The sequence below is a fragment of the Amblyomma mixtum genome, chromosome 3 (assembly GCF_055824585.1).
Source record: "Amblyomma mixtum isolate Tamu chromosome 3, ASM5582458v1, whole genome shotgun sequence".
NCBI lineage: Eukaryota > Metazoa > Arthropoda > Arachnida > Ixodida > Ixodidae > Amblyomma > Amblyomma mixtum.
Window position 1 is genome coordinate 133,249,500 of NC_143014.1, and position 22,068 is coordinate 133,271,567.

A 22,068-nucleotide genomic window follows, 5' to 3' on the forward strand; every position below is an offset into this window, starting at 1 on the left:
GAGAAATTCTAGAGGCCCGTGTACTGTGCAATGTCAGTGCACGTTAAAGAACACCAGGTGGTCGAAATTTCCGGAGCCCTCCACTACGGCGTCCCTCATAGCCTTAGTCGCTTTGAACCAAACATCTACACTGATGGCGCAGTCACGCCCGTCCTATCAGCAGTTGGCGCCTGGATTCTATCAAGGCAGACCACAATTTCGGCGACACTCAGTCACCGCACTTGGACTTCTGCTACCTAGCTGGCTATTCTGCGGCCACCTTTTGCTTTCATTTGTGCGAGCGCACTGGGCTATTGCTGCAGTTTCTTTTTTCCTTATAGTTTCTTTTTTTCCTTTCCTTTACGGACACGCATAGCATTCCGCAATGCAGACACACATTCTCATGTCTTCGTACACCCGAACACCTTTCGTGCTAAACTGCAACACACTTTCGCGCTGTACATTGCACATCTTCATCTTCATCAACTAATACTACCATCAAACTAATACTCATGCTTTGAGCTATGTGGCGGCAGTGACAGAGAGATGTGCGCAGCATGCGTGGGAGTGGACAACTGTGGCGAAAACACGGCACCAGAGCAATAACGCGTTGGCGCTGACAATAACAAACGCGGCACTGAAGAACTAGCCGCCAGCGTACATCAAATAAATTGGAATTGACGATGAAGAAGTTGAAGACGCGCAAAACTGCTCCCTGGGTCAGTGGACACCTCAATCGCGCTTTCAGGTACGTGGCGGTGCTGTCCACCTGCAAAAAACTGTGCTTTCGAACAGTTTTTCGTGCTTAGCAATGCTAAACGCCAGCAATTTTTTCTGAAACAAGCCCCCAACAGCGTGGGTTATCTTCACCGACTGTAGCTCTGCACTACAATCGTTAAATACATCGCACATTCAGGAGCAGCTCGTCGTCGACTTGAATAGGCTGTACACGGAGATCTGTGGGCTACGTCACCGTGTTATGCTGCAGTGGTTGCCCGCTCACTGCGGCCCCGCACGCAACTATCACGCTGACGGCGCAGCGAAATCGGCTCATGGCGGCACCTCCGTGCTTTCCCTTTTCCCGTAGTGATCGCGCCAGATTTATGGCTGCTGAATACTGCCGGACGCAACGCTCACTGTGGTGTGATCCGCCGCATTAATACAGACCCCTACTTCGTATCGGCCGCCGTTGTGACTTTCGCATGCCACGCAGTTTAGATAGGCGTGACCGTAATTACCTGCACGAATTCGCTTGGACGTTTCTTACACAAAATACTTTCTTCACCAAATTGGTGCATCAAGTAGCACTCTATGCCCAACATGTGGTGTTCGCGAAGATCTTCAATATTTGGTCTGCTGATGCCACATTTTCAATACTCACCTCAAGGCATTGCTAAGTACTTTAGGACTCCGCCAGGACGGCACCCGGTGCCTGGAGCATGCCCTTGGGCCCTGGAGTGATGGGGCTTCGGCTGCACGTGAGACAACAGCCTCACTACTTTATCTTTAGGAAACGGGTTTGATAGGCATCCTTTTATGATCCTGCGTGTTTGTGAGTGCGCGAGTGTTGTGTATCCTTGAATGCACCTTTCACTTTTTCTTTTATTCCTTTTTTCCTCTCTACTTCACCCTCTTCCTCCACCCTCATCTGGAGTAGCATGTCAGATAAACAAACAGGCACACCTCCCCTGTATACATTAAAATCTCTCTCTCCCCTAAACCAACTTAACAATGAACTTTAATTTTAACACGATAGCGTTAAAGGCCCATTCACCAGAAAATCTTGTGTCGGCGTTGTCGGCGTTGTGAGCGAAAAATCACGGTCATGGCTCTGGCAGGTGATCTCCAGAGAGCAGCCTATAGGAGGCAGGTGTGCCACCTGGGTCACGTGACCCTGCGGCGTCCCCACAACCTGCCCACTGGACAGTGAGCAAACTACCCACCGTGGCATGATTGGTCGCTCGGAAACAGCAACCTGGGCCTCCATCACCGGGCAGTGGCGCATCGTTTAACCGCTGCACCACTGCGCCAGGAGGAGTATGAGCACTCCCAGGTATCTATGAATGTAAAGTAGAGAATGACCTAGGGGCATTTATGGGAATTAGCCCATTACGCTATCGCGTCATAGCCTTAAGACTGAGCATATATATGTGTCTTCTCCTGCTGCGGGGCAGTGGTTAAGTACATGGCGGTGTTGCGCTACCTTGCCCAATTTCTCTTTTTCTTGATAGTGCCTGCTCCTGTTCCAGGGTGATTGTGCGCGGAACGAAGGCTCAATGTCTAACTCTCCTCCTGGCCAGGAGTTTTCCCCTTGGTCGGCCTCTCTTCCTCATGACCAGCTCCCAATTGACGTCTTTTTTCGCAGCGGTGTTACCAGCATTCCTGTCACTTTGGTGCCTTCCGATGGAGACGCGATCCGGTTGAACAACCCAGAGGCAGTAAAGGCAGCCCTTCAAACTACATCGCCGCACTACATGCGGATCACTGATGTGCGGCAGTTCGGCAGGGGTGGAATCGTGTCCAAGTCTCCAGACAAGGATTGCGTAGAAGGTCTGCTGAAGTGTATCTCCTTCGCCAACCACCCAGTGAGCGCATTCACGCCGCCTCATCTAGCGTGTTCCAAAGGCTTAGTCCGGGGGGGTCGACTCTTGATTAAGCCCAATGGTAACGCTTGAGAACCTCGTGTCTGCAGGCGAAATTTCTGTCCATCGAAGCAGCAGAATGGCAGAAGAAGTAAAAATTTCTATAGAGTCCGTCATAGCCACATTTGCAGGAACATCGTGCCCTTCAGAGATAAAAGTGCGGCCGTTGGTCTTTCGAATGGATGCATTTAACTATCGGCCCCGTGAGCATCAGAATTGCTGCATATTTGGCCACTGCGGCAAAGCCTGCAAATTGTTCTTGCGTTGCTGTGCATGTGGGGAAAGTCATGTTACGGGGGAGGGGGGGGGGATGTGCCGAACAACAAGAGAAATGTTGTTCGTGTGGTGGTGCCCACCCTGCTAACTCGCCTGCGAGCTCAAGAAGTTCAGGTACTCGGAACTAATGTACAAACGCCGGTGCACGCGGCGAGAAGCTTTTGCCGCTGTCAAAGAGAGAGCCTCAGGCTACTCTAGTGTGGGCACCCGGTGACCACCCGTAATGGATACTAGTTGGTGGAAGGCAATCACAGCGGCAGTTGAAAAAGCTACGACGAATGCAATGGAATGCGTTATGGAAACCTTATCCACGTGCATTTCCCAGGCCACAGATACCTAAATGTCAAATCTGCTGCAGATTCCCACCGCTCTGTTCTTGTCTCCTTTGGCTTCGGAAGCTCCTCCATTTTCTGTAGTCATCAAATTCGCTGCACAAGGCCAAAGTCAATATTAGCGACCACCGACTGCTGAATTACCTCTACCTAGCAGCGTTATGGACGCATCCTCTGTGACTGTATTGAGATGGAATCGAATATCCGCGCCCAAAAACGAAGTGGGTCTCATTTCAGCATTGCAGGTCCACTTTGTCCCCAGTCTAAGACAACGAAAAATCACTCTAGTCAAAATCTCAAGACCAGTAGTCTAGAGAAGGCGGTCGTCGCTGCTGCACTCTCGCCAAGATATGGTCGTTAAGTGTATTGGAGTGGAATTGCCGTTGTTTATTGCCATCTTCTACAGATTTAAATTGTCTATGCAATCAGCTTCTTCCGGATTTTATTGCTTAAAGGAAACATGGCCTACTACTGATTTCAATCATCATCTTAAACATAACCGTTCGTTCCGGCTTGACCCGTCATCAGGAGGGAGAGGGTTGTTATTGCTAATTTCGATAAAGTTTTGTCACAGGGCATGCATGTATTTTCAGTATGCGGACAATGTGAACTCCTTGCTGTTGATCTGCATATCCAAGGTGAACAACCCTTTACTATAGTTACTACATATTTTCCATCAGGTGTGCACAATACTAGGCCCCTTGACTAACTCAGGCCTAGTAGCCGATCTCAGGCTTTACTGCTTGGGGTCTTAAATTCGCACCACCTGACGGGGGAAAGGGGGGGGGGGGGGGTAAAACAGATAGCTTCAGCTCTAAACTATTTAACTGGGTTTGTGACAACAGCATTGTCTGCTACAATTAAGGATTCGCTACATTTATACGTGTTCAATGCCGCTCTGCCTTAGATTTAACTTTTCCCTCCCCAGGAGTGTTTGTAACTTCTCGGGCGCCTGTTGACTGTGCAACAAACAGTGAACATCTACCGATAAGTTTCAAGTTTGCGTGCAAATGAATCATTTCCGAACGACAATAGCGCTTCTTCATTATAGTCACTTTAAAGGCACCCTAAAATCAGCTCTCTCAGTTGCTCCCGACCCAAGTGCCTAGACAAGTGCCGAATGAAAGGCTATATATCTGTGCTCAATTATTAAAGTGCAAGGCAAAAGTCCGAATTTTTTGTCAAGGGAAACAAGGATGCAATCACTAGTAATTGGTGAAATGCTGAGTGCACGTGGGCCTATAGACGATGCAAAACAGCCTGGAAGAAGCTTAAATCAATGCCCCAAAAATTAGTTGGATTGTAATTTTGTTGCACCAGCAATTAAGCACGCTGTGTCCTGTGCAGATGAGAAGCATAATACAGATATGTTTTCAAATTACTTATTCACATATGGGGATATTTGCCACTGTCTGAAAGAAAACAGGACATGATTTTCTTTCACAATCAGGAGATAGACGAGCTTTGGTTAATTTCATAAGTCTAGAATACGGCGCCGAGGCAGGGACGAAACAATTTTTGGACGACACACGTAAGGCGCGCTAACAACTGGAAGTTTATTTCCTCTAACACAGATTATATTCCTGCGGTCAAGCGATAAACATGCAGAAAATTGACGTCGTGCACGTCTCGTGATATCACGCACCGTTCATGCACTGGATCCCAGAAACGCTAGCTCATTTGCCGATAAGGACACTAAGAGGCTGCTGATACAGGATTCACCACGATTCCTAATTTCCAAAGCTTCAAGTATATCTGTGGTTATTTGGTTCTTAGCTCTTTTTAGTACCTATTAGTGGAAAGGGTCCTGCTCAGTCGTGTCGTGTCTTTCATTTCTGCTAATGATCGCTCCAATCCGTATAAAATTGGTTTCAGGCCGAGCTGCTAGATTTGGTGTGCACATACTGACCTCGAGAGTCATATCAAGTTAGCTCGCAACAGTAAACAGTTTGCCGCTCTTTTCACTCTGGATGTCAGTAAAGCCTGCGACAACGTTGCACAGATTACAGGACCTTAATTTGCCAAACTAATGTGTAGCCTGGACCTCGACTTTCTTGGAAAACAGAGAATTTTATTGTTGCCAATAAAGTGTTTCCTCTAGGAGATTTCGACAGGCAAGAGGTGTACCGCTAGGGTCAATTCTCCCCCCTGTTCTCTATAACATCTTTCTATATATGCTCAATTTCATGCTTTCATGATGTGAGAGCGTATGTGTATGCCGATGATACATCATGTGTTGCCTCCGCGAGTGATAATCACAATCTTTATCGAACCTTGCATAATTACCTCAATGTTCCAGAGAGCTGGTTAGGAGGAATTCATCTGTCCCTCAATGTGAAGAAATGCGCATCGCTAGCCTTCCTGGTTTCTCGTCCTGTAAATATCGGCGAGGTCGATAGAAATCGCATCATTCCTCAAGTTCAGACGGTGAAGTATTTCGGAGTAATATACGACACTACTCTATCCTGGTGGGCCCACATTAAGCAAGTTTCTGCAAAACGGAGTTCGGGCCGTTGCCATCCTGCGTAGGCTTTGCAGCGCTAGGTCAGGCATGAGAAGGCACACACTTCTGCTGATTAATAAAATGTACGTCCACCTAATTTTGGAGTTCGGCTGTGAGTTATTCTCAGGAGCTCCTGCCTATAAACTTCGTCCTCTTGTGCTCTTGGAGCGTGAGGCGTCGCGCCTCTGTCCGGGGATTCCGAAATATGTCGCCAATGCTGTTCTGCACCTTAATGCGCGAATACCATCTTTAACAGCTATGTTTTGCCTTTTAACAGTGCAAACTTTTTTAAAATTATAGGGCTCACCTCTTCACACCTCCAGTATAATATTTGTTAGTCAACCTGCAGCCTTTTTTAATCCCGCATGGTCTCGTCTGCATACTCCGCAGGTATGTTTCGTACAGTCTCTCCTTGATCCCCTAAATATTCGTTTCACAGACGTCTGCCCAATGTATGACATCTTTCCTTCTGTCCAGCTTGTATTCGATGACATTTTCCCATCGAATGCAAAGCTACAACCATTTCCTCTCTTTCAAGGTTTGTTGCAGGACCACCTAATGTCATTTCCCTCTCATATTCTTATTGATACAGATGCCTCGCAGTATCGCGAAAAAGCAGGTGTGGGTGTTTTTTCACCTTCATTGGGTTGGTACTTTTCCTCCCGTCTTCCTGACTTCACTTCAATTTATTTGTATGAATTATTAGCAGTAATCTTAGCCCTACGTAAATTAGAAGCTACCATTCCCCAAGTCATAGTTATGACGGTCTCTCTGTCTATTTGCTTTTCCTTATCCACACCAAATGAGTCTTGCGGCCCAATCCTTGCTGTCCTGCCAACCTGTGCATACGCAGCTGCGGTGAGGTTTCGGAGCCAAACAGTATTCCAGGAATTTGCTCCCTCGGCTCTTACATCATCTTCCTCTGCTAAGCTTCTACCTTCAGAGATCTGGTCCGGCGGTCTCCCCACTGTGCCCATTTTGTGCTGAACCTGAGACAATAGATCACTACCTGCTATTCTGCCGCCGCTTCTCCTCTTTGAGGAGGCGCTTATTACAAATTCTGTTTCACCAGATAGGTCTACCTGCATCCACAGCGGTTGTTCTTTCGATTGGTGATTCTATGCTTGGTCGAAGCGACAGGAGTATGCGCTCTGCTGTGCAAAATTTCCCTCTTGAAACGCAGCGACTCCCATTATGAGTTTTTTTTTTCGTTGCACTCCCCGCTCAGTCAATGCAAACTTGAAACATTATAAGCTTTATATTCGAATTTGCGCATAAAGCCTTTGACCCGTGTTCGATATCCTAGTTAACAGGTTCCCTGAAATTGCGTCGTCCAATCTCTCAACCTGTACCCTATTATTACTAATACCGTACCAAAAACCAACCAACCAACCAACCGACCGACCGACCGACCGACCGACCGACCGACCGACCGACGGACCAACCAACCACATGCACACCTACCATCACGCTTCCTTCCTCTCAAAGCTGACAGACGTACACGCCTTCCCAACATGACTGCTTCCTCGCCTTGACGCGTGGCTTTCAGTAAAGGCCAGCGACGACCGAAACGCTCTAGTCAAGGCCGTCGAATAGGCCTATGGGGTCTGAGACCTGCATGGTCTGGACATCACCTACTGACCACCATTCTACTCTTTCGTCCAAAAAACAAAAACGTAAGAGACCACTGCGGCACCCGCACTGGAGAAATGCGTAAGCATGACGTCACACCTTATGACATCACACAAGACGTCGACGTAACACTTCCACACTTTTCACGTCAACTGAGACTCGTGACCGGAAGTCGAGAGAGACCCTCAAACCAAAAGTCGATCACTTATCGATCACTTATCGATACCTTATCGATACCACAATTATTTCGCTTAATCAAGTTCCATCGATTGCTCATCTGAATTTTCAAACTTCGCGCCACGCTTCATTTTCAAATTTGGCGCCACGCGTTTGCTAGCCCGCACTTCCTGTCACGTGGCGCCACATTTCCGGCGTTATCAAATCTGACGCCACTTTTGCTCCTTCCCCGCCCACCTTTTGGGCATTTTGGCTCTAATTAATGAACTAATTAACAAACCTCGACCCCTCGATATCCCATACGATATTTTTTTATGCTCTATCCGATGGTACAATTCTTTTTCGCATAAACCCCAAGGTAGATGTACTATGGTAGCGTAGGCTCCATAGAAGCCCATATGTTCAAAACATGGCGGCTTGTGGTGCGCAGCCAGCGCCGTCTTCGAAATGAGTGAACTAAAAAGTGACGTCATAATTAAAACAAAAACGCGACGTCAAAGTCACGTGTTTTAGTGACGTCATATTCGTGACGTCAGCGTCACGTGCTGCTTGGCGGGAAAAATAAACTGCTGAACGCCGCGACGCTTCAACGCGACACCCGACACGAGAACGAAGAAAGACACGAGTGCCGACTACTAACGCTATTTTTAGGTAGTCAGTTCTCGTTGTGCCTTTTTCCTTCGTCCTCGCCTCAGGTGTCGCGCTGATTGTCAGGGTTGTAATGTGGCAACATGGGCAGTTATTTATGTTACTGCCACATTAGTTTTAGGTGTAATGACTCCTTGCTTGAGTGCTGTTTCTGAGCACCCAAGTTTGGAAGCAATGGGCTGTGGTAGAATTGTGTTGAGTTGTGCTCACACAGAAAAGGACAGTGAAGTATTTTTAATAAAAGTGATGATTTAACGAGTTGAAAGGCACAGTACACAAGAATCTAATTAGTGACACAAAAATACAGTGCTGATGTAATCCGTGAGGGAAGTATAAACTATAAAGATAAGGTAGTTTGCCTGGTGTGCATAAATGCCATAAATGCTCTGCAAGCAGCACTGCATTTTCCCAGCAAAATTAGGGCTTCCTTTAAAACATGCAAAGGACAGACATCTTCATCAGTACAATCAAACGCAATGCACATAAATGAAACAAAATCGAGGAGCACTCATACACAATGGGGAATCATGAAAAAGTTAAGAATATTCAATTCACCTTTCTTTTTAAAAAAAAATGAGCTTGTAGTCGCACGAAGCGTTCAAGCTGGCACTAGCTCCTGGATATTACTGAGGAAGATTCCGATATGAAACGACTAACCTCATTAAAGCCTGGTGTGTGCCTGGACCCTGGCCTGCGTGGCAGTTTTCTTGAACGCAAAAATGTGTCCCGTGTGATATGCACGTACCTATGCCACCAACTTGCATTGTGATGGGAGGTTATAGCACCTGCAATGGTGCATTTTTTTGCTTCACGTTTACGTGCATTTCACATGCGGCTTGTTTACGCCAGGAAAATTCACTCCATGCAGGCCAGGCTTAACACACTAATAGAAACAGTATCTGTCTGAGCACTGTACATCTTGCATAGCGACCAGACCGTAACATGTGACATATAAGGCACTTTTTCCTGATATATGATCACTACACAGTATCATGTCGGCATGTCTACAAAACTGAAGGTGTACAAAATCCTTTTCAGTCGCAGTTTTCAGTGCTCAGCAACATGTAAGCACTGTAGACATTCAAAGCAGGATTCACTTGATGTTTGCAAAAGATAAGGTTACAGATTTCTTATTAATGTCTTTGTTTTATGGGGTTTAACGTCCTAAAGCGACTCACGCTACGAGAAAAACTCCCCATTATTAAAGTGCTGCCTAACATTCTGAGGGATATAAAGCACACTTACTTAAACCCACTGCCAAATGCATATTGATCCCAGTGCTTCTACTGGTACCACAAACACCATTGACGCTCATGCACGATTTACCCTAGAACAGTCAGCAAACAAGCACAACCATTGTCCTATTGGAAGCGCTAGGAAATCAGCAGAATTCCCTTTGCAGCATGCACTTCTGTACAAACTACCATCTAACCATCCGAACGGCACATTCGATACCTCTCACCATACGGACCATTATATAGGAGGAAACTTTCTGTCTTCCATGGGAAATTAGTGACAATGCCACAGCAGTGACAAAAGTAATATTGTAGCATCGCAGCACGATATATGAGTTTGTAACAAATAAGACCAGCCTGAACAATGCAAAACAGTAGCAAAGGCGTACTGCCACTAGATTATCACTGCCAGAAGGTATGTGCACTGCAAACTGATACTCAACATGACTCACACAATATGACAGTTGCAGAGCAGATGTTGATGGCAAGGCATGGATGAAAACATTTTTCATGAAGCAGTGGTACATACAGAGCGGTAGGAAAGTAAAATATTTTTACATAAAGATAAGGAAAATTTGTGGATCACTAAAACACCCCACCACAAAAAAGCCGCAAGGCCACTCATGCATTCCCAAATTTCAGATTACATAATCACTGCAAACAAAATTGCCGAGCACCTCAGCACGCGTCACACACATACAGTCGATAATTCACTTGTGTTGCAGATAAGTCACAGTAATGACAGCGTGTATATGGCACTACAGGTGTTCAAGCTGCACACAAGATATAACAGAGACAATAGTGCAGAGCTCCAGAAATTGAGCAAATTGGGCGCATAACAAGTACTAATAAAGGGGATGCAAGCGTCCTAAAGTAAGCAGGATCCACTGCAACAACTTATTTCAACTGCCCTAAATGTACAGATGCAAACATCAGTTAATGAAGCCCACTATTGTGGCCCGACTGCAATCTTACCCGCCGTAGTAAACGTTGTAAAGCAGTGTGTGTTCATGAGATGAGAAACAATACCAGCAATCATTATAGCATGCCATGCCTGTAAACCTATACCATGCAAAACAGATATGGCTTCAATGTCATTGCAGGCTCCGTTTTGCTTCTGTTCGCATCTGCACAAGCCCTAACCATCTTGCAAACAAGAGGTTACCCCACATACCACTTTGCTTGCCTCTTGGAACCATTGTCGCAAAATGCGCCGCATCCTGATGACGCCAAAATAATGTCAGGGATTAGGCTATTACAGTGCTACATATGTACACACACCACCAGCCAGAACAAGGAATGACGAGAATAACTTTGCAATTGTTTGCTGATAATACCTTCTGAAGACAAACAAAGACCTTTGTGTTCATGCTTACTATATTGACGGCATGGAAAACATTTCCCTCAATTACTTAATAGGTCATGACCATCTATTTCGCAAGCACTGTTTGAACAGAGAACTTGTTTATTTCAATGTAAACAGGAGCTTTCAACATGTGGAAAATGTGAAGGTCACAACAAGGAATGGTCATGGATAGTGCCCTGATGGCATGGAAAGCATTCCTGAAACAGTTATATGTCAGCAGCATCTATTTCACGAACGCAATTCGAACAGAGCGCTTATTTCTATGAAAACAGGAGCTATCGACATGTGGGAAATGTGAAGGTTACAAGGAACATTCCTGCATACGACCCTCATGGCATGGGAAACATTCCTGCAAGAGATTATTATTAGGTCAGGAGCATCTACTTCACAAGCACTATTAGGACAGATTGTTTATTTCTATGAAAAGAGGAGCTAGCAACATGTTAGAAATGTGGAAGTTACAAGAAAACCTTCATGCATACGACCCTGATGGCATGGAAAACATATTCCTCAATCACTTAATAGGTAAGGAGCAGCTATTTCACAAGTGCTTTTCGAACAGAGCGCTTATTGCTATGAAAAAAGGAGCTATCAACTTGTGGGAAATGTGAAGGTTATAACAAACAACCTTCCTGCATACGATCGTGACGGCGTGTAAAACATATTATGGAAACATATATAGTGTGACGAAACATAAGGCGAGATCTCAAGCAAACAGCGTTCCGCAGTCAGCCAGCGCGAGACACATTTCGACGTCCTTGTCTTTCATGCGCCACCTAACACCGGAGATGCGAGCTGTCAATATGGAGAAAGAGCTATTTATGTGTGAACAGCGCAGATTGCAGTTGCATAATGGTTGCTGAATACTAGCGCAGCAAGCTTAACAGACATGTTGTAAAATTTCGGTTGAAATTTTTACCACAAACACTGGACTCGAATAGCATTTGAAGGCTGCTGGGAATGTTTTTCGCAACCTTCTTTTAAGGATGAACTTTCTGTTATGTGGTGCGGTATGCTACATTGAAATCATACTTAAAAATACATATTCCTCAAGCACTTCAACAAGTGAGGAGCATCAAAGAGTAAAAAAAAAAGGCTTGCCGTTCGCATCTATTAATGGTTTCTTGGGGCTTACAAGGCCCTAGAAAGTGGAAGTGTTTCTACTCCCTTGGTCACATGGCCCAATGTCAGCTTGTAAACGGGAATCGAAGCATTGGAAAACGGAACTCTAAACGGGATCAGCAACTGTAGCCCTAGGGGCAAAAAAAACAAAACACGTGGCTGCTTCCATCGAGTATGCACTGTTTTATCATGGAGCCGAGGGCTTTGCAATTTTCGCACCTTTATCTTTACTATTGAAACCTGTCTGCTGAAAGGTTGTATGACAGCTCTTTCATGATGTGTATTTCATAAAGTATGCGCAGCAGAACCTGCAAGCCGCTCTAGCTGCTCAAAAACTTACGGATAAAATCCAACTATCAGTGGAACACGTTGAAGCCAGAGCTGCAGTGACCTGACAGATGGGAGCTTAAGAAGCCTTCTACAGTATGTGTACCCTTTTGGGCTATGGAAATACAAGCCCATGGCAAACGACTTGTTCTGTGAGGACCATCGGCGGGCAAACCTGCTAATGTGGCTCATTCTCAGTTGAGCCTCAACAAGTGATGCGAAGGCTGGCAAAACGTGGGCACGAACGCCCTCCACTATCTCGGCAACGGTCCTCATCTGACGCTGTCGCTGGAGCCTTCGTTGCAGCCTCATGCTTTGGTCCTGGTGCGCCTTCACTTTCAACGCACGTAGCTTGTGCTTGCAACGGTGGTCATGGCACGCTGCAAGATGAGAAATCACAGCCATCAGAGGAAACACATATCTTCCACATACAGGTATAAAATTCACATCTCTAAAGTATATTTAATTTCAATAACCATGCCTGATCGAAACAATTATGTTTGCATGCCCCTACCCCAATGTCTAAGTTCTATCTCCACAGTTTTTTTAAGCGTCTTACTCCAGTGCGCTGTGGAAAATTGTATACTATGATTATTATTTCACTTTTGGAATAGTACTGTAAGAGCAAAACATCATCGCGAAAGTTTCCTTGAATCGGTAGCAGTACTTACGTTCACCACAAAAAACAGTGGAGGGGGCCGGTGCAAGCCTCCACTAGCAGTTGCCCAGGCGCCAACAATTTCTCATCCTTTCCAGGCAGCACATGGGTGTGGTCACCTGTACACAGAAAGCAACAAGGAAGATGGCTTTCAATCTTCAGAACAGCCACAACAAATAAATCACGTTGAAAACAAATCGCTTGGCACACCAACAGAAATGATTGACATATTTCATACTTCCGACAGTACTATGCTGAAGAGAAGTCACTGGAATACAGACACAAACGGATTCCATATTTCGCACTTCTATATGCAATGTAACTGTTTTGCTTACTGAGTAATGTCACTTACATCCACAAGCAGCAGCAGACGCAGCAGGGCAAACCTCCACCAAGGCTGTGCAGAAGGCGAAACTGCCATGCCATCCATAAGCTTACACAAGATTGCCGGTACCAATATCTGTTAGAGACAAACGTGACAAGACAATGAGGGACAGCGCACAGGACACGTAAACTTTACACATGCTTTCAGGGTTCGTTATAGACGAGACCATAGCCTCCTATATTTTTTCATGCCCGCGCAATGGTGCCGCGGAGACCGTCCGTTGCCCTCTCCTTTCCTCCTCGATTTACGCCTCGGCTCTCCGCAAGAGGCGCTCGCACCCCATACCGGCTCTCGCATACCAGACACGGCTACGCGTCGAGGCCCATCGAAGCACCCAAACCGATCCGTCAAGCAAGAGTTGTGCGATTTCCGTCGTGTTGATTGCAGGTAAGCATTTGCGTTTTGCGACAGCAGCATGTTTATATTTTTTTCTTGAAATATAAGGGATCCATGACCGAACTTGTGAGCAGTGTACACAAATGAAGCGACCGTTTGTTTACTAGATTTTCCGCGACCACGTGTTAGTTGTTGGCGTCGTTGCAACGTATATTGCTTTGCTACTATGAAATCGGTGATTTGCGATGCATAGTTCTTATCGTTTGTTTATGTTACTTTCTTTTTTATACCCAACCAGTTGTCTATCTGCGGTGTGGAATCGGTTGTGGTGTCCTGCGCCCGACAAGATGCCGTACTGCTGTGTGCCACGCTGCAAGTCATCCAGTAAACAACGGACGCCGGGCATATCGTTCCACGAAATACCAAGCGATCCGGAACTGTGCGCAAAATGGCTGAAAGTCATTTCTCGTGAAAACTGGGTACCGAATACGACGTCGTGCTATTCGACTGTATGCAGCCGACACTTCAGTTCCTCTGACTGACTTCAAGGAAGGTTGCAAAATCCGGAAACTTAAGAAAGACGCTATCCCCAGCATTTTCGAAGAATATCCGGTGTACTTGCAGCCTCCTAAAAAAAGAGAGAGAAGCGACGCGTCGGTGAAAAAGCGCGAGGCTGCTGCGCTAGCCAACCCACCACCGCCGAAGCGACGAGCAGTCGTCGATGACAACCAAATGGAGTCGTGTCCACATCCCCTCGACGAATTGCCGGTTGTCGCCTTTGAAGATTTCTCACCTGTGGACTGCACCGCTACCGAACCGTTGCCAGCCGTGAAAAACGGCGCTAGCGAGCGCTGCATCACCGCGACTGTGCGGATGGACAGAGCAGTGCAGGTTTCCTCACAATTCTCGGTTTCGACAGTGGAGAAACGAAAGTGGAGACGCAAAGAACGCGACTTAAAAGCGCATATTGAGCGGCTCAAGAATACCGTCGACAATTACAAACAGGAACTACAAAAGCTCAAGGAAGAGTGCTTTGTTCACGAATTCCTCGAAGTTGTCGAGAAATCGAAGGAGAAAGACCTGGCTGCGTCAGTATTAGTAGAACAAATCAAGAATTTCGGCAAAACGAAACCAGCGTGGTCTGATCTGACAGTGTGCCATGCTGTGGTTTTACGTAACCTCTCGACTCGCGCATACGAGCATATAAGGAGTACAGGCTTTCTCCAGCTTCCCAGTCGAAGTACTCTGGAGCGTTTTATGGGCTCATCACGTGGAGAAGTCGGCGTGACGGAACTCGTGAAGCAAAGGCTCTCAACCGAGCTCGCCTCTCATCCCTCATCGCAAGCTAGAGCGTGCTCGTTAATTGTAGATGAAATGCGCGTGAAACAGAGGCTACTTTACCACAAACAAAGGGACGCCTTCATCGGCGAAGTAGACTATGGTGGGAGCTTTCCCAAGGAAACAACAAATGAGCCTGTGCTGGCCAACTCACTTCTCTGCTTCGTCCTCAACGGCCTTTCAGTTTCGTTCAAAATACCCGTGGCCTACTTTTTCACGAGAAATTGCACTGGCCGCGAGCTGTACACGCTCATGCGACACGTCCTGAAGGAAGTTGAAGACGTAGGATTTTTCGTCGTGCGCATTGTCACCGACAACCACAAGATCAATGTCTTAGCGTTCCAACTTCTATGCAACGGAAGCCTCACGCATTGCATTGAGCACCCAGGAACACCGAATCGAAAGCTTTTCTTAGCATTCGATCAGTGCCACCTGGTTAAAAACGTGCGATCGCAGTTTTTGTCGCGTGACATTGGAAAAGGCGGCAAAATAACGGCGAGCCACTTGAAGAGCCTCTACAAAATGCAGCAAGGCAGCCTTGTAAAGCCAGTTCGATTTTTAACGAGAAAGCACGTGTTCCCCACAAATATCGAAAAAATGAACGTGAAAAGGGCTATTCAAGTTTTGTCTCCTGCGGTGACAGCTGCACTGAAGCTCCTGCAAGAGCAAGCGGGCCACACATGCGACGCAAGTTTCGCGGGTGTCGGACCGACGGTTGAGTTCATGGACACCGTGCACCGCTGGTTCATGCTCATGGACGTGAGCAATTGTACCCAGCACATACACCAGAACAATCCCGACTGCAAGCAGTTCGAATCTTCGAGCGATGAACGGCTAATATGGCTTGAAACAAGCTTCCTCGACTACCTGGCCAATCTCAAAAGCCAGTGCCTGGCGAAGAACTTTTTAACCAAGGAGACTTACGAAGGCCTGGTGATGACAACTCGTTCAAATGTTGAGTGCATTCGATATCTTCTTGAAGAGATGTGCTTTCACTTTGTTTTAACGAGGAAAATGTCTTCTGACCCAATCGAGTCGTTTTTTGGCTGGCTGAGGAAGTCAGCAGGCTCAAACGACCAAACGGATGCCCGAGCTGTTCTCTCAGGTATTGAGAAAACTCTGAAGACTGGCATCGCGTCGGCGTCTAGTACGAGCAATGTAATGGCAGCAGAAGGCAGCGATTGCTTCTCAACGCTACCGCAACAGAAGAACACAAGGGAAGGAACCAGCGAGGAATTCCCTGCAGATGCATGTAGAGAGCTCACAGAGCGACTCAAGCGAGGACAGCCTCTGCTTCCTACTCCAGATGTCGCAGCATTGGCTATGGTCGGCGGCTACTTGGCAAGAGCTGTACAAGAAAAGATAGACTGTGAGGAGTGCGTCAGCCTGTTAACAAAGCCAAAGGCCTCGGCGCCTTCAGACTCGCTGATAAAGCACCAAGACCGCGGTGGACTCATCTACCCATCTGGACAACTTTTAGCGGTTCTCTACGCATTAGAGAAATTTATCTGCGTTCTTCTCGCAGAAAGGCGGCACATGAATCACCCTTTGAAGGAGGCTGTGAATAATGCCGCTGCAATACTCCGCGAGCGCAAAACGTTGATGTGCTCGACGCCAGGACACCAGGAGAACCTGCTGCAACTGTTGCTGACAAAGTTCTTTCGGCCAATATTCACAAATTTCGCAATGAAGGCGACAGACAAACACGACATGGCTAAAGTGTTTGAAATAAAACCGCTCTCACGAAAGACCCTCAAACTGTGAGCTATGATATCTCACAGTCAGGCGCTTTTTGGTGAACGGCTGGCTCTCCACAACATGTTTTGTGTTGCTTACTTCCGATGCACATGGTGTACAAACACCAGTTCAACGTGAGATTTTATTTCATAGTTGCATGTCAAATACGAACGCCAAACGTGTCTGCACGAGTGCGCGCGCGAGCAGCGCCGTCGAGTCGTCTGCATGGGACAGGGTATGGGTTGGCAGCGCCACCTGGTGGAGGGCGCATGAACTAGGCGGTACGGACGGCGCGCTTTGTTCCTCCCCTCAGTGAGCGGGCATGAAAAAATATAGGAGGCTATGACGAGACGCATTACAGTTGCGCCATCGTCAACTCTTGCAGCTGCCACAGAAAAGTCCGGGCATAGTTTAAAAGTAAACACGATAGACGTAAAAAATGCATGTCAATCGTCTTCAGCACTAAGTACTCGTCACATAGCGGCATGCATTGCATTCGTCAAATGATGAAACTGCCACACAAGAGTCCGGGCGCAGTTTAAAGAGGACAAGAACGCAGAAAATGCAATTGAATTCTTTTAAGCATTCATTACTTCTAATGACACAGCGGCATGCATTCAAAGTGCGCACCGGCTCACGGCTGTGTATCGTGCACATGCAACTTCGATACACTAAGCGCACTCAAGCAGTTAACAGCACTCAAAACAAGACATGACCGCACAAACATGCAGGGGCAGCAGACACAAAGCTTACCTTCTCACGTCCTTGGGAAAGCGATGAAATGTGACGCCGCCAGACAGGTTATCGCTCGCACATCGTGCAACCGCACACCTCTTTTTTTGCGTACGGGGGCCCCATGGCCACAGACGATGCCCTTTTGGGGCAAAAGCGACAGAACCGCACCCAAACGAACGAAACTACACAGAAGCGCTGGCAAAAGGGAAAAGCGGAAACTGTACACGAACGATGCACACCAAGAACTCGAGCAACAAGCAACGAGGAAAAAGTAGGGCTAGCAGAATCGAGTTTCAAACAAAAGCAAGCAGAATGGTCAAAAGATATGAAAAGGGTAAGACATCAGAGCACCGTCAATTTTGGAATCGTCCCGCTGCCATTGCCGCTGCTCTGAGCGAGGGCTGTCATAAAAATTTTTACAAAGCAAGCGCTATACTTTCTAACAAAATGCACACAACTAAAATATTTTAAAACGGAATCATTGCAATTGTTTTTGAATGCTTTTGAAACACAAAATATGTCCTAATTATTTTCCTCTTCTAGTTGTTTGTCCACTCATTTCATTTTGGCGCTTTAGTTCCACCCCTAATTTGATGTCGCTAGCACTTGGTTCTGGACCGCATTCGGGCTCCGGCTTCGCGACCTATTTCAATAGACCTTGTAAACCCCTTCGTTCACACGTAATCGTGCGGACAAGCTCGTGTAAAGATAGCCATACACCGCTTATGCAATCAACAAAGTTTTTACTGTGCGCTGTCAGTGCACGTTAAAGAACCTCATGTGGCCTAAATTATCCCGGAGCCCTCCACTACGACGCCTCTTTCCCTCTTACTTTGTGTACTCCCTCCAACGTTACTAGAACTAGGGTCCCTACTAGAATTGAACCAGTTTCGCAGCTTCCCATCCGGGCCAGCGGCGGAAGGTGGTCCCAGTGGCAGTTAACAGCGCTGCAGTCGAGTATTGCTTCCGGTCGAGTGCTGTCGTCTGCTACTGCGGTAGCAAAAGAGGAATGAGAAGTGGAATAACAATGCTCGCGGGGCGCTTTCTTTCCTCGTTTTCCATTTAGCTCACCTCAATTCGACATTGAAGCAAAGAGTTTAAACCGTAAGTATTTGCTCTCAGCTCTGAATTTGAGTCTAATGTCTGTTTTCATTGCTTATCATTCAGGGTCAAAGATTTGTTGTTTGGACTTTGAAACAGGTACAAAAATGTGCGGCGGTCGTACGTGAGTGACGGTGAGTCCTTAAAAGAAATTTTGTTGTGAATTCAGCGTATATAAGGTGGAACTCCCGAAATCAACCACGGAACAATGGCACGGAGGAGCTAATTGAGCCTTAGCGCTAATCGGTTCCTCTATACCGCCCGGTAATGTGGACCACCGTGAAAATCACAAAGATGCATAGAGCTGCAATTCGTGTAAATGGAAAGTGTGCATGAGAGAACTGCCGCAATAGTGGTTTTAAAACGTGAGCTCATTGTAAGCACGTGGCGCGTATAGCTCTTTGTGCAATCCTTACAAAACTGTATGAGTAGTGCTTCTATGCGGAACACGTACCGGATTCGCCTTTTGCAAAGATACCATATTTGTCACAAAAGCTCCCAGGGCAACGAGTCTAATGGTGGTCGTACGCGTATGCTGCCGAGATAACTTCGGTAATTTGTTTGCGCGAACAATTGAGCAATATCGGAATTCCTCAATTCCCAAAGTAAGCTGGTGCCACAGATCAAGCGTCCTTAGGGCATTGCGCGACTGACTGTTTTCGCTGCGTCCTCTGGGACGCATTCCCACATGGCTACATATACTTCTTCCATGCCAACTTTGAAACCGTTCTGGCACAAGACGAAAGCTATTCTGATACCTTAATTCCGTTTCTCTAAATGCATGAAATGAACTGTAAAAATAATTCTTTGAAACTTCACAAGTAAAAGTGCATCGTAAATTTGCGCTATACATAATTTTGTTCTTTCTCATCCCACCTAGGCATCCGATATCGGTTTCAATGCATGCTCAGAAGTTTAAGAGGTGAAGCTGTTACGGCCGCGTAAAATCGGAACAAGTCGCCGCCGTCGCTAGCTCCTAGCTGTACTACGTTCTCTACACTGTTCTTGCTTTAAAAGTCATCTTTAATGGGCCAGCTCCATTGCTGCTGAGCGTCAATCCCTGTTAGTGATCGCACGAACTGAAACTGCATGGTACGCCACAATTAAATATCCAGTTTTTCCTTTCCCGTGCCAGGTGTCTGGTTTCAGAGCGAAAATGAAGTTATGACTTCATGAAGCAGATTCACGGCATTTGTGTTAATCTCAGCAGATTATTATCGTGTCAGACAGCACGAACAAGCAGTTGAAACTTGCCTGCTTCGTTTCAAAGAACAGTGCTATCACAAATAAAACGCATATTCGCACAGCCTGTCCGCTCCGCGTGTAGCAGACGACGCGCTCGGCCTGGAACAAGACTCGACTGCAGCGCCGTTATTTCGCGTGACCACCACTGGGGCCACGTTTTTGATGGAGCTGCGATATTGGCTTGTTCTAGTAACGTTGATCAGTGGGTGGTACAGTGACGCCTCAAAGCAGTCGAAGAGCCCACGGGCTGCCTGGCGAGAGTACCGTAACCACCAAAAGTCGCACCCCATGTGCTGCGGAACGACGGTTTCGACGCACAGTAGAATGTGGCTCCTCACGTTGCGCAAAAGGAGGAGTGCTCCGTGCCCCAGCATGAACATGGAGGATGGAAAGAACTCAGGAGAGGAGGTTACGTCGCATTTTTTGAAGCCGGCTCCCCCCTGGGCCACCCCTACTTGGCTGCCGTCTCAGCGCGCTTGCGCACGGGCAGCAGACAATGCAGCAGACGACGTCGCTGCGCCCAGGGTTACTATATATTGTTTGCGCCGGCGGCCAAAGACTTCCAATAGTCCTTGCAAAAGCACGTGACTTGCAGCACACATTTTTGCGTGCAGCTCGAATAGCGAGGGCCTTTCCTAAGTTTTCCTTCCTCCATGAGCATGAGGAACTCATAGCCGGAATTATTATTCGACGCGAAATATTATGCAATTTAGCGACAGTCCAATAACATGCCGCCTGTTCCGTATTTATCTGTCCATGTTAGAAAAAATTCTCCTGCGCAAACTACTGGACTATATAGGTTCAAACGCCGACTACAAGGTAGCTTATGATGGTCTTCGTCTTTCGATAAGTAATTTAACATCTAAACTTGCCTGCATTTTCAGGAATCGGCGAAAAACTGCATTCGGCTGCGACAGAACTTTTTCGTCCAGGCGCGCCAAGAAGCCAGTTTCACAGGCTGCGCCGTCTGGCGAGCGGTGAGGCAACCGATGTCACAGCTTGGGGCGGGAATGCGCACCTCACGCGGTTTCTTCGAATGTGCGTGTCGTCTGCTCCTTGAAATTAATACGATCGGAGAGAGATATCAATGTTCTGGATTATTTTTAGAAAGAACAATGATATCTATTTCTGATCGTATTAATTTCAAGGAGCGGACGACACGCACATTCGAAGAAACCGCGCGAGGTGCGCATTCCCGCCCCAAGCCGTGACATCGGTTGCCTCACCGCTCGCCAGATGGCACAGCCTGTCAAACTGGCTTCTTGGCTCACCTGGACGAAAAAGTTCTGCCGCAGCCGAATGCAGTTTTTCCACCGATTCCTGAAAAATGCAGGCAAGGTTAGATGTTAAATTACTTATCGAAAGACGAAGACCACCATAAGCTACCTTGTAGTCGGCGTTTTGGCCCATATAGTTCAGTAGATTGCGCAGGAGAATTTTTCGTAACACGGACAGATAAATACGGAACATGCGGTAGATATGACTACATGTGTGCGCTGAGCGGACGATGCAAGATGTATCGTGCGCATCACATGGGGGAAAAGTGCGCCTTGCATTGCTTTCCTTAATAAACGCCACGTAACGCCATTTTTCAGTGATTTGTTTTTCTTTCGTCTCTTATTACAGCACGATGCACCAAAAGGTAAGGGGTTGTCGCCTGCTCACGACAACCCTGCTCACGAAGACGACGCTCGATATCACTACGGTGTCTTATTGGCTAGTGGAGCCAGCCTCCCGCTGATCATCACGTGAAGGGGAGAGGAGGCGCACTGTTTCTAATGGCCACCAGCAGTCGCTGATTGAGGATGCCGATCACATCGCTCAAAGGAGCGATAGATAGATACAGAGAGAGGGGAAAGGCAGGGATGTTAACCAGAAAGGATTGTCGCATAGAAAGAAAAGCGGCTAAAGTAAAGCGGCCGTGTAAAGAACGCACATGTGACGCCACAGTGGGCGTCACAGTGTCACGTCACAGAGCGGATTGCAGTTTCTTTTACGGTGATGCACACATTGTGAGTTAATATGCAGGTTAATATGCTCTAAGCGAAAAGTACATCTTACAGGTTTACTGAAACAAAAATGACAGATCTTCAACGCCGTTAAACCGAGAATGACGTGCGAAGGTGGTTTCGAATTAGCTTGACCTTTGCCTAAACACTGACTTACATTGTCCTTCGAATTCACTTGAATCTTGCCTAGACACTCCCTTACATTGTCCTCCGGGACAATTTCTTTTAAACTTTCGTACCACACGACCTTCCCCCAGCCACACCGTATCCAAGTCATTTCATCTC

At 46.9% G+C, this 22,068-nt stretch overlaps 2 protein-coding genes and 1 long non-coding RNA gene across 6 annotated transcripts in view; 1 reads left to right on the forward strand and 2 right to left on the reverse strand.

Moving 5' to 3' along the window:
- The window catches only part of LOC149351981 (uncharacterized), a 73,725-nt gene that overhangs the window by 23,375 nt on the left and 28,282 nt on the right, over window positions 1-22,068 (reverse strand). For 2 of the 4 annotated variants that reach the window (XM_089581213.1, XM_089581212.1), the window contains one exon: window positions 1,361-1,451. The exons of the other annotated variants lie outside the window; for them this stretch is intronic. The gene's annotated coding sequence lies outside the window, so the exon portion shown is untranslated. The remainder of the gene's footprint in view (window positions 1-1,360; window positions 1,452-22,068) is intronic. 4 annotated transcript variants of the gene reach the window in all.
- On the reverse strand, window positions 8,409-20,579 carry LOC149351982 (uncharacterized). Its single transcript, XR_016290671.1, has 4 exons — window positions 17,447-20,579; window positions 13,250-13,357; window positions 12,911-13,016; window positions 8,409-12,619 (listed from the first exon to the last, which is right to left on the reverse strand). It is a non-coding gene; the product is annotated as an uncharacterized LOC149351982 (long non-coding RNA).
- Window positions 15,437-16,747, forward strand: LOC149351983 (uncharacterized). Its single transcript, XM_089581211.1, has one exon. The coding sequence runs from the start codon at window positions 15,479-15,481 to the stop codon at window positions 16,718-16,720; it is 1,242 nt and encodes a 413-aa protein (XP_089437337.1). The 5' UTR covers window positions 15,437-15,478; the 3' UTR covers window positions 16,721-16,747.